Source organism: Tiliqua scincoides, chromosome 13 (assembly GCF_035046505.1).
Source record: "Tiliqua scincoides isolate rTilSci1 chromosome 13, rTilSci1.hap2, whole genome shotgun sequence".
Classification (NCBI taxonomy): domain Eukaryota; kingdom Metazoa; phylum Chordata; class Lepidosauria; order Squamata; family Scincidae; genus Tiliqua; species Tiliqua scincoides.
The window spans coordinates 11129833-11143081 of NC_089833.1; the positions used below are offsets into that span (position 1 = coordinate 11129833).

The 13249-nt window shown below is 49.8% G+C and overlaps 1 protein-coding gene across 1 annotated transcript in view; it reads right to left on the reverse strand.

Annotated features, from left to right (window-relative positions):
• SYT17 (synaptotagmin 17) overlaps nt 1-13249 on the reverse strand; it is a 40587-nt gene that overhangs the window by 12034 nt on the left and 15304 nt on the right. The window contains exons 5-7 of the mRNA XM_066609436.1: nt 12232-12851; nt 7116-7236; nt 1627-1782 (exon numbers count right to left, since the gene is read on the reverse strand). Coding sequence (XP_066465533.1) covers nt 1627-1782; nt 7116-7236; nt 12232-12851 — 897 coding nt within the window. The remainder of the gene's footprint in view (nt 1-1626; nt 1783-7115; nt 7237-12231; nt 12852-13249) is intronic.

Sequence of the window (13249 nt, forward strand, 5' to 3'; positions counted from 1 at the left end):
AGATTCTCAATCCAAGCCTCACTTAGGGAACTTATGCTCACTCTAAGCTAATTAGCTCCCCTTTCGTTCCCCTACAATGGCCCCAGTTCTCAAAGTACTGCTAGACTCCACCACCAGGGTAGCTTGCCTGTTTAAACTGCAGGGACCCCCCCAGTTCCTAAGGCAGCAGTCCTTCCAGGTAGAGCAGCACACCTCAGTTCCCCAGCTCTCCACAGCCTGTTTGAGTAGTCTGTTAGTCAGTGAGCCAGATAATCAATTAGCCAGAAGGTCAGTCCACAAGGCAGAGCCATAACTCAACAGTCCAATTGGTCTGTTAGTCACAAAGCCAGTCAGAGTATCCAGGCCAAAGTCCAGAGTCAATAAGCCAAGTCACAGTCAGATTCCAGGTAAGTCAGTTAAATCAGTCAGAGTTGCCAAGCGGAAGCCCAGTCAGTCACCCTCCAACCTGCACTCCTTCTACAACCCACAAACCCTTCCTGCCTCAGGTGCTCCTTATATCCTTAGGTACCCCATTGCCTCTAGTGGCTGTAGCTGTGCAGCACACCCTTTGCTGAAAGCCCAGGCCTTAACTCTTAAAGGGGCCACTGCAGACACCACATTCTACCACCTCACCAGATCTTCCGTGATTTCAATACACTAATGCACTGGTTCTCAAACTCTCTGGAAGAGTTTGAGAGCCAGTAAGTCTTTGCAGGGGTGGGGGGAGGAGGCAGCGTGGGGGCTGCAGGGGCTTGGGTGCACTTGGATGTGGAGCTATTGTGTCCCGCTCCCGCTAAAGCTGAAGTGGAGCGTGATCGCTCCACATCCACTTTCCCTGCTGCGAGGAGCTCTGCCAGAAGTCACGCCGGGCTCCCCGCACCCCAGGGAGGCTGCAGGAGGCTTGGGTAAGTGCACCCAAGCCCCTGCAGCCCCTGAGCAGCGCGATCTTGGGGATCACGCTGCTGCCTTCCCCCCCGTCTCTAGGTTGCCCCCGCCCCTTAAGGGGGCAGAGACCAGGGCCCTCAGGCTGGGCCCCGCAATGCCCCAGTTTGAATAGCACTGCACTAATGGATTCAATTTCAGCCTCTCGCCTCAAGCGTAACATCCGTTTCCACCATGTAAGAAATGAACGTTCCAGTATCGGGGAAGGGGAGGAACCTTCCTTCTCAGTTCCTTCTCAGTTGCTTTTAAATTCAAACATTAAAAAGTTACAAAGAAGGGGGAGGAATGGGAAAGGTGAAGAAGAGGCAAGAGAAATCTAATTGTGTTGTCTGCTCATAGTGTGATGGCGAAGATTGTTCAGTCAAAGAGCAGGGGACAACGAGAGAGATCAGGCCTGAGACTACAAAAATGTACAGTCCCACAAAACAGAACCAGGCAGTTATTCATTCAAGTGGAATCCAATAAGTCGGGGTGTAATTACACATCTACTTTGACCCATACTTCAGAGTCAACACCTCGGGGGTTGGCCTGCAGAAATGCTACAAATATTTGATTAGGATTACTTTAAATTGTACTGCATGAGGACTTAAAAATGTAAAGTAAAAATGTAAAAATGTAAATGCAAATGTAAAATAAGGACTTACAAATGTACATAAGGACTTACAGCTCTCCAAAAAAACACTCAAGGCAAACTGGAGAACTTACCTGTGAATACCAAGCTGGCGTTTTCCAGTTCTTCTTGTGGGACCTTGAAGCTAAAGGACTCATTGTAGAAAGGATCTATGGTGCCCTTCATGCAAGAGGTCTTCTTGGTCTTTGCCAGTTTTAACCCATGGACCAGCTGGATTTTCACAAAGGGGTCTGAGTGGAAAATAGACACAATGCCCCAACATCATAATTAGCTAAATATAATTGTATAGCATCATTACTATTAGATCTCTATTATCCCCAACTATGTTGTATCTGGACTACGAGTAGAGACTTATGAAAGAATGACTCGGAAAGGGTCAATCGGGAAGGCAGCAAGGAAGCTCAGAAGGATACCATGGGTAGCTGCGACGTAAGTTGGTCCAGAAGGATCAGAGGTATACTAGGGTTATATCACCCTGGACAGCTCCAGAAATTGCTCCAGCAAGGGTCAGAGGCACATAGGTGTTCTCTGGTAACCAATAATATTAATAATAATAACAGGTATTTATATACCACCTTTCTTGGTCTTTATTCAAGGCGGTTTACATAGGCAGGCTTTATTTAAATCCCTTATTAAATAGGGATTTTTACAATTGAAAGAAGGTTCTTTCTTTCAAGAACCACTACATTCAGGTGTTTCATTCCGATCTGGCTTCACATTCTGGCCTCCATTCTCCCACACTCAGAGCAGATGGAAATAGCTTGGCTTCAGCTTGTCAGCTGCTTCAAGGTCGCACGGTGCCGGTGGCCTCGAACTGGCGACCTTGTGGATGTTAACTTCAGGCAGACGGAGGCTCTACCCTCTAGACCAGACCTCTGTTATCTGCAGATCCAGTTATCCATGGTTCCCCACGCCCCAGCTTTCTTTATAATATAATATAATATAATATTACAGTATTTATATACCGCCTTTCTTGGTCTTTATTCAAGACTATGTTGATTACATTCCCCCGAACTGACAAGGTGCCAAGCTTGAACACATGCTATAAGCAAAAGCTTACAGCAAGACGAGCAGACAAGCAACCTATAAAGGAGACTTATAGGAATAGCAACAGAAGCAGGAACATTAATGTTGGCTCTTAGTTCCTTTCTAGACTGCTTTCCTGCTCGTCTTGCTATAAGCAAAAGCTTATGGCAAAAGCTTATAGCATTTGTTCAAGCAAGACACCTTGTTAATTCGGGGGAACACAATCAACATAAACAAAGGTAATGGGGTGTGGGGGCCACTGGGATAGGGTTTTGTCACAACGCCGACCTCTCTTAAAGCATTTCAGAATAGAGACGGCGTGCAACAAATATCCTTGCTTCACCTTTCACATCGTAGGATGCTACCTTATGCCAGGTTGGCTTTTAGTCCATCTAGCTCCATGTTGACTGGCAGTGACTTTCCCAAAGTTTCAGGCAGGAATTTTTTTCTCTGCCCCACCGGGGGGTGCTGCCAGGGATTGAACAGGGGACCTTGGGCATCCAAACCAGGCAATCTACCCCTGAGCCAGTCTGGAGAATGCGCTGTCTTCCTTTCCTTTGATCAATACTTAATCATTTATTTATTGTGATTATATTTAAGGTTATTATTTATTATGGTTATGGTTAAATATAACCATATTCATTATGGTTATATTTAAGGGATTCATCTGTCAATATTCCTCTGGTCCGCATGGCATATAAGTGCCCAATCAGAAATCTCTAATGCTTTTAATGCCAAGAAATTCAATCAGGCGAGTGGCCTTTGGAAGCGACCATGTTCCAAGCGTTCTTGGAAGAGCCAGATGAGTCACTCCAAGTGCCTCAGCAGCAGAGGTCAAAATGCACCTGGTTGGCTTTCGCATGAAAAACAAATGAAGGCTGGCCTTGGAGGGGGGCAGGGTCGTACTTGCCATCTCTTAATGAGAACAATATCTACGACCCAACCAAAGCAACAGTGACAGAAGGAGATTCGAAAATAAAAGCAGAGATGGAGGAGACTCTACGTGGTGACGTCACCAGGGGGTGTGGGCCACACCAAGTGATGCACATGGGGGGGGTGACTCCACTATTGCCAAAAATTTTTAAGTCTTGGCATTTCCTTAGGCCTTAGGAGTGGACCTCAACAGGTGGGAAACAGGACCTCAACAGGACCTCAACAGGTGGGAAATGCTGGCCTCTGAGCGGCCCGCTTGGAGGCAGGCTGTGCAGCATGGCCTTTCCCAGTTTGAAGAGACACTTGGCCAACAGTCTGAGGCCAAGAGGCAAAGAAGGAAGGCCCATAGCCAGGGAGACAGACTGCACTTGCTCCCAGTGTGGAAGGGATTATCACTCCCGAATCGGCCTTTTCAGCCACACTAGACACTGTGCCAGAACCACCATTCAGAGCGCGATACCAGAGTCTTCCGAGACTGAAGGTTGCCAACTATTGGCATTTCCAAATAATACCATTGTGTTACATATCAATCAATGTGTCATTTCCTGCCCAATGGAATGAAACAAAACTGCACTGAAATATCTCCATTCTATCCGAAGCTGTAGCCAAAAGACCAGTGGGGGCTGGGCAATAGCACATCGCCACATCCACCACCTGGGCTGCTGCCCCACCCAGTGCATGGGAGGAGTTCCATCATAGGGGTCCCGCACTGACCTCCTGCGCAGGGTGACACAAACCCTAGTGACATCCTCGTTTGGAGCAAGAAACCCCATCACGTGAAAAACACATTCGCACTAAGCAGTGCAAACTGGGCAACCGCAATACAACATGCAGGGCCGGCCTTACGGCAATTCGACCAATCCGGCCAAATTGGGCCCCGTTCCTGGAGAGGCCCTGCACTCGGGCAGCGAGCGGAACGCCCAAAGCTTTGGCCGGCACCTCACTCCATAGTCGATGCTCCGACACAGAATCGCGAGCATAGCGTGGCGAGCGGAGCATTGGCGCTGGATGCCACCCCTGGGTCCAGGAGCCTCGAAATCGGCTCCCCCGGTAGCAATTGGTGGTGGCGCCACTGCTGGGTGCCTCGCTGCTTCTGCTCACCCTCATGAGTGTGTGTGTGTGTGGGGGGGTCCCATGGGAGTGCCCCTCCAAATGTTTTGTATTGGGCCCCACAACTCCTAAGGCCGGCCCTGCTCTTATGATCGGTAGCGGACCAAAACCCTGCAGTGCCTTCATGGCTAATGAATTCGTTTCAGCCCCGGCTTCCGTAGCCCATTGTCCCCAGCGTCAGATGCACAAAGTGTTATCTTTGCTTGGCAGGTGGAGACAGAGACAGAGCAAGAGGGGGAACAAATGGTTCAAAGTGAGGTCAATGGGGCTGTGGGAATGGAGAGCCTCTGGATGTTGGTTAATTAACTTGGCAAGGCCGAGAGGAGTGTTTTATCTGCTCTCGCTGCCATTTGTGAATTGTCACAGTACTCATTAGTTATATGTTAAATTCATGTACTAATGGACAGAGACTGGATCTCTTCCTTTCTCGCCACTGTTCCAATTTTTTTTCCTCTTTGTCTCTTACACACACAAGACAATGGGGATAAGACTTGATGCACGGTCCTCTACAAATTCACTCATCAGCTCACCTGTGGCAGTGGGACTAATCCTGTTACGGGGTACAAGCCATGATGTGTATGCGCAACCTCCTGATTTTAGAAATGGGCTATGTCAGAATGCCAGACGCAAGGGAGGGCACCAGGATGCAGGTCTCTTGTTATCTGGAGTGCTCCCTGGGGCATTTGGTGGGCCACTGTGAGATACAGGAAGCTGGACTAGATGGGCCTCTGGCCTGATCCAGTTGGGCTGCTCTTATGTTCTTATGTTCTTATCCTTAAGTAAGCAGGACACCCAGCACCAAAAAGATCCCAGGAGACTCAGAGTGCTATCCTACCTTGGAGATCGGCCAGTATAAGGCCCCTGCGCTGGCCCAGGAGTGTTCTGAATGTGGGGTTAAGCACATTTGCACCTCCTCATAGAGCTGGTTGGGCCAGCACAGAAGTCCATGCCGGCCCATGGACACCAGATTTGTGCCCAGATGGGGTACGTTTGCGCCGGCCGAAGCAGGCCAGCACGGGGTTGGGGTGGGAGAGAGTGGTGGGAGGGCATAACGGGACAGGAAGGGGACATTTTGGGGCAGGGCAGACTGGGAGGCGGGTGGGGCCCAGGAGAGGGTGGGATTGGCTATGGCAGTGCAGGCCAAATTCTAATTCCCACTCTCAGCCGTACATAGACCGCTTGGATTTGGGCCTGGGATTCCGCCGGCACAGATCCAAGTAGCCCCATACAGGTGGCTGGGGCATTACTTAGGATAAGGCAAAAAAAAATCCGCTTACCCCAGGTTGCCATCCAGCCAGCATCTACTTTGTGCTGGACACAGAGCAGGCCATGCAGCCTGCCTGTTCCAGCGCAAGTTAAGATTTGGGCTGCCCATGTCTAACACTGGTTTATAGGAAAGTAGGAGAGAGAGCACAAACCCTTTCTGTGCAGAAGGCGAGGCCCCCAGGTTTCTTGCCCTCTTCACATCCCAGCACACACACACATACAACAGAGAAGACCTCGCCCCCCACGCCCTCTGCAAAAGCCAGAGGACTTGGGGAAGAGCGAGAGCCAATGACAGCCACAAATAATGGCAGCTTAGTATGCTAAGCCCACCTTTGTCCACCCCTGCCCATCCATCTGGACCAAGGGTGTCCAAAGTTTTTGGCTGGAGGGCCACATCATCTTTCTGACTCTGTGTTGGGGGGCGGGGAAAAAAGAATGAATTTACATTTAAAATTTGAATAAATTTGCATAAGTTTACATAAATGAATATATTAAAGATGAACTTATATGAATGAATGAAGGTCTTGCAATAGCTCAAGGCCTATAAAAGGCCTTGCACAAAGCAAGGCTGGCCTTTCCTTTGCTGCCTCTGCTGCATCACAGACATGAAACAGCAAGCAGTGGAGGGAGCCCTCATCCCACAGCTCACATGAAGGTCAAACAGTCACCCTCACGCTGAGAGCAGTTGTGTCAGGCCAGTGCGGGCTCCAGCAAATCTCTGGAGGGCCAGAGGCTCATTGGAAACTGGGGGCTCCCTGAGGGCCGCATTGAGAAGCCTCGAAGGCCACATGTGGCCCCAGGGCTGGGGTTTGGGCACCCCTGATCTGGACTCTCGGCCACAAAAGCTTCTACTGAAACCAATGAGTCAATCTTTAAGGTTGCCAAGTCAGGACTGCTGGTGGCCGCAGCCAAGGGTGAGAGTGAGGCAGTGGAGAACAGGGCTGGCATTTGCCTGAGGTGCCCACTGCTAAGCAGACACTCTACACGTGCTCAGGAACACATTTTTGAAAATAACGAAGACGGTCTCATTAAGAATTGCTGCCAGGACCAAGGCCTGCTGAAGATGCATCCCAGACTGAGAATTTCATGGCAGCTTCAGGGATTTTCAATGTCCATCTTCGGTTCTTTGACAGAGCATCCAAACCCACTCAATGGCTCATTTATCTCTGCCTAGGCATGCAGGGCAGACGTCAACACACCTGTCATTTAGGGAAAGCACAGGCCGTACCTGATCCTTGGCTCATATCCGTCTGAAGCAGCTGCTTGGCTCGGATAATGTCGACATTCAGTCTCCCGGCGCTGGGAAGGTAGTTCAGCGACAGCAGAAGTTCCCCCAGTTCAACTTCATTCTGCAAGGGAAGCAGGCAGAGCCGAGTTCAAATGCTGCAACAAGAAGCGTCTTGGAAAGAAAGGAGGAAAGCATAAGGAAGAATTAGGAGAGCCAGGATGGCGTAGTCGTGGTTCTGGCATTAGACGTAGAAGATCCAGGTTCAAAACCCTGCTCAGCCACAAAGCTTCCTGGGTGACCCTCACTAGCTCTCAGCCTCACCTACCCTGCAGGGTCGTTGTGAGGACAAAGAGGAGGGAAGGAACCATGCACACCACCTTGAGCTCCTTGGAAGAAGGGCAGTATAACAACATGAAAAACAAATGTCCAAGTCCATTTCACTCAGTACACTTATAATACAGAGCTCGATGGAACACACTGGACTGATCTGAACGTAAGAAGAGCCCTTGCTGGATCAGGCCCCGGGCCCATCCTGGGGCTTCCTGTATCTCACAGTGGCCCACCACACAAAAGTCATCTGCACAAAGTCATTCTGTATCCTTGGTCTGCAGCTATACTGGACAGTGGCTTTACCCCAGTTCCAAGCACTGGAGAAGGGTGCCGCCTCCTTGGTAGGTAAACAGGAGTCGATACAAAGCTGCTTTCTAGGAGCCAGAACCTGAATCCAACTGGCCATTCCCTGCCCCACCTGGAGAGGCTGGAACCAGAACCTGCGATCTTCTACATGCAAAGCAGGGGGCCTGTTTCTGTACAACAACAACCCCCCATCCTGTGCCCCCAAGTTCTTATCAAGCCTCCCAGTCACGGCTCAGCAGGGATTCAAACCCACAGCCTGACGCTTTGTTTACAGAGCGCTTGTGGATCTCAAACCTACTGAATCATGACACCGGATGGTCACAGAAACCTCCCACCTGAAACTAACTTGGCTCACCCGCGTGTGTGCTTCAACCGATAACAGAACCTTCTAGAAATAGTTCTCCCAAGCCTGACTTCCATCCAACCTGTACCCAATAGCTGGGGAAACCACCTGCACTCCAACGGCAGATTGCTGCCACCGGAATCCGTCACAATTAAAGATGAACCGGACTAGTCCCCAAGAGCTTCTGCCCAGGTGCAAACAGCTAATTGGCTCAAGCTGTGGGCACATCTGTATGCATTTCTCAGGAACGAAGAACTTCATTCATTCCAGCTGGTGCTAAGAACCGATTCCTGGAAGCTCTCCAAAAGGAGAAGCTTTCCTCATTCTTTTCTGCAGATGGCGAGCCTCGACGGGACAAGGAATCTTCCTTTCATCCCTTTTCTGTGCAAGCCACTTTGTCGAAGAGCTCAAGAATAAAACTGGATAAGGCAGTGGTTCCCAAACTGCACCGTGGCACCTTGGGGCACTGCGGGGAACTCACAGGGGCACTATGGGATGTCCCCGGTGACCCCGCCTACTGGTTCTCGGAGGTGCCGCTATCTTGGATTGCATGAAATCTCATGCAATCCTAGATGGTGGCACCCAAAATTTGCAAGATTTGGTTGCCACCATCATGAACCCCATGATATCTCATGAGATTTGAGTGCAGCCATTTTAGATCATACCAGATTTGGGTGCCACCATCTTGGATTGCGCAAAATTTTGTGCGACCCAAGATGGTGACGTACAGCTGAGCCAAAAAGAAGAGGCTGCAGGGGGTGCCATGACCCTGGTAAGCATGAGAACCACTGAAATAAGTTGCAGTCCTAGGACTGTCTGCTCAGAAGGAACTCCCATTGTATTCAGTGGGCCTTAACTCCCAGGAAAGTGCATACGGGATTGCAAATTTAGGGCCCAATCCTATCCAATTTCCCAGTGCTGGTGTAGTTGTGCCAGTGGGGTATGTGCTGCATCCTGTGGTGGAGGGGCAGTCACTGGGGCCTTCTTAAGGTATGGGTACATGTGTTCTCTTACCACTGGGCTGCATTGCGGCTACATTGGAGCTAAAAAGTTGGAAAGGATTAGGCCTTTCATTACCCACAATGAAGCCACACAAAAATTAAATCAGTGGCATTTCATCATGCCCTCAACTGAGTTATCTGAACATTGATTGCCATCTGAGCACAGCCCTATTTGTGTGTGTTGGCAACCTTCAGTCTCAAAAGACTCTGGTATCGCGCTCTGAAAGGTGATTCTGGAACAGCATCTAGTGTGGCTGAAAAGGCCGATTCGAGAGTGACAATCCCTTCCACACTGGGAGCAAGTGCAGTCAGTCCCTGGTCTGTCTCCCTGGCTATGGGCCTTCCTTCTTTGCCTCTTTGCCTCAGACTGTTGGCCAAGTGTCTCCTCAAACTGGGAAAGGCCATGCTGCACAGCCTGCCTCCAAGCGGGCCGCTCAGAGGCCAGGGTTTCCCACCTGTTGAGATCCACTCCTAAGGCCTTCAGATCCCTCTTGCAGATGTCCTTGTATCGCAGCTGTGGTCTACCTGTAGGGCGCTTTCCTTGCACGAGTTCTCCATAGAGGAGATCCTTTGGGATCCGGCCATCATGCAGGCCTACTAAAAAGTAAGTCCCACTGCGTTCAACCAGACTTACTCCCAGGAAAGTGCCCATAGGGTTGCAGCCACAGCCTGCAACTTTGGCTTGTGTTTTTGTTGCCTTGCCTTTCTTAGGTGGAAAAATGCTTCATTTCCATTTAGGCTAAATCAAATGTTCTGTGCCTGCCACGGCTGGAGCACAGCCAGACACCTCTTCCTGAAACCGTCGTTTAATGTGGGCCATTACGACGACAACATGCTCCGGCTTGTCTTCTTTCACTCTTCAACACCTGTGTAGATTCTGCGGCTAAAGGACTCCTCTGTGCTCCATTTCACAGCCAGAGAAAATCTACACAGTGCGTACGCATGACGCTTAAATCAATTATTCTTTGTATTTACCCCGGAGAGTCTCTCTTGGACCCCATCGGAAGAGGGGGTGAGGCATTTTAAATTCAAAAAGGTAAATATTGGGACTATCATCCAATTAAAGCAGCCTGAGTCAATTAATTGAATGAGGTTTAAACTAATTGATCAATTAAATCTGCATACATTTGCATGTGGATAGAAGAGTAAATGTTGGGGAGGAGCCTGTAGTTCAGAAGGGGAGCATGTTTGGCATGCTAAATTCAATCTCTGGCAGCCGGGAAAGACCCCTGTCTGAAACCCGGCTGCTGCCAGTCCTTGCCAGTCATACTGTGAATGCGTCAACAGCCTGACCGAGTTGGCAGCAGCATCTCATCTCGTTCTTATGAAAGCCAATCTCTTGGCATTTTGAGGATGCGCACCAGAATCATGGAGAGCGGGAGCATCTCTCGCAACATGTTGCCTGTCACTTGCATTTCTAAGGACTTGTATGGAGAGAAAAAAATATTTTGAAAACCTGCTCAATTAATTGGCAGCACCTTTTTCTAATTAAAAAATAATAATTGAGGAAAAAGATGGAACCCGACCAAAACTTTTTAACAAAAAATCAAAGCCATTGCTTCTTTGAGCTAATTCCAAAAGTATTTTCTCATGCGCAGAGCATCAACAGGGTACAGGGTGGACTTTAAGCCAGTTGGACCAATTGTTCTCAATGGGGCCCAACGCCTAAACGGCCCCTGCACCACGGTAATATATTATTATTTACTACTAACTTTTGGAGTCCACGCTTCTCATTCACACATATTATTCCTCCCTTGTCACTGGGATTGCTTGCCAGGTTAAACACATCCCCACACCCTGAGATTTCCAAGGTGCCGCCTGGTGATGTCACAAGGTTGCCAACCCTTGAAAAATGGGAGTGGAGGAAATTCTGGTCAAGTGACACCCCACAAGTGAAGGGGTGGGGTCAAGGGGTAAGGGGTGGAGCCAAGCAGTGGACCAGAAATGGTCCACGAGATCCATCTTCGTCACCTATCTGCCAAGGGGGGGAATGAAGGAACAGGTTTGTTTTGACCCTGCAAACTTAGATGGGTCGGAGAAAGTCTGAATGGTATTGAGGTTCAGGAGTTGGACTTAAGAGCTGGTAGGACTAGGAAGACACAGGACGACATTTTCCTACTCTCATTGTGCCTTAGCCACCTTTACTTTTCCAACGGTCTTAATACACAGCAACGCAAATCCTGCACTGGGGACGTCAAAGATACCAGGCCCAGAAGTAAAAGAGGAGGTCTTTCCAGTGTCTGTCCAAAATCCCACTAACTCAGCAAAGGCACCCCTTTTTAAGCAACAATTAATTTTTAGCTAGGTGAGAGCAACTGTTCCTCTTCATGGCAGCATAGCATCCCCTCTCAGGTGACAGGGACAGGAGAGGGCATCAGTGGCAACCACAAATCATTCGGCTAGTGATGTCAACCAGTGGTTTCACTAGGATTTGCATCACCTGATGCGGGAGGCCAGCGCATCACCCCCACGATGGACCTCCCCTGCCTTTTTTCTGGCCTGAAGAGCCCCAAAAGCTGCAGCCTTTCCTCACAGGGAGGGGGGGTGCCCCAGCCCAGTAACTGTTTTGGCCACTCTCTTTTGCACCTTTCCCAGTTCACTATGTCCTTTCGGAGATGTGGTGACCAGAACTGGGCGCAGTACTGCAGATAATAATATGAAGTAGTAATATAAATAAATGCATTCAAGTAGGTCCTCTGTATCTGTGGATTCAGGGTGCACGGATTTGACCCACTGGGGGTCCCGAACACATGGCTGAGGACTCACTGAATTTCCCAGACACGGCCAGAACTTCATTCCAGTCATGTCCGGAAGACTTTCTGGTGAGGCCCGCAGTGGCTGTGTATGGTCTCCACATACCTCAGAAAGCCCCCTGGAGCTGTTTAAAGGCCACTTTCAGCTTTAAACAGTTTGGGGTAGGGTGGGGCTTCTGAGGCCTGTGGAGGTCATGCATGCGGCCTCTGCAGGCCTCAGAATGGCTCCATTCATGACCAGGTTCTGGTTGCATCTGGAGCCCCTGTGGACTGCAACCCACAGATTTCATTATCCTCAGGTTTCAGTATCTGTGGGAGGTCTAGGAACCTCTGTGGGCACCAAGAGCAACAACTGACCACCATCAATGTATAGAAGGTGTTACCTGAGAACTGGGAACCAGGGCTTTCCACCAGTGTCCACCCTTCACAAGGTCCACATCACTCAGGGACATGGACGCCTTGCCAATGACGCAGTGCCGGGAAAATTTGTCGAAATCCACGACGGTCAAGAGGAGAGTCCTCCTTTGGGCTTCTAAGAAAGGGATTTCAAAAGTGTACCTCTCCTCAAACACTGGGTTCTGGGTTTTGCGCTTGACTCCGGTCTGCTTGGAGTTCTTCTGGTCTGGAAGGAGGCAGATCTTGACGTAAGGGTTGGAGTGGGCCATATCCTGCCGGGCGCCATCGTAGGAGATGGGCGGAGGCAGATCCTTACCCTCAATGACCCGGACAATGAGATAATTGTGCAACAGGTCATACTGAGTGCTGAAATGCAACATTCCCAGTTGGTACTTGGCCAAGATCTCCTCATCCGTCAAGGAGTCCATGTCGTCGGTAGCGGAGTCCAAGGAGTAGAGCTTGGGTTCAAATTTCCTAAAATAGTCATCCGGAGTATAGGTCTTCCTTAGGATGCTGGGCTGGACAATTTCCTTCTTGGCGCCTAAAACACCAAACTCAATCGGCTTAATGTCAATGAGCGGAGAACTCGGGCGCCTCAACTCAAGACCTGCATGACCAAAACAAACAGCAAAGGTGGGAGCGTTGCAAAAAGCCTCAATAGGCAAAAATATGCAAATATGAAGCATATTAGTGGTTCCCAAACTTAGAGGCCCTAGTGACTGCTGCCTGGCAGGGGCATAACTAGGTCACAGCCTGAGGGACACATGCCCCAGGCGCTACTTCCAGGTTCTTCCTGAAGGAGGTGCTGGCACCCCGTTCCTTCTCCTGTGGAGGTTTCCCTAAAGGAGCCTCTGCGGGCAGAGCCCCATCCGAAGGGAAGCCTCCACAGGAGAAGGAACGGCAGCGCGAAGGCAACAGTACTTCCTCCTCAATGGAGAACCTGCAAATGACGTCACAATATGACATCACGATGTCACTGTCCAGGGCACCAGGGCTTCTTGTTAC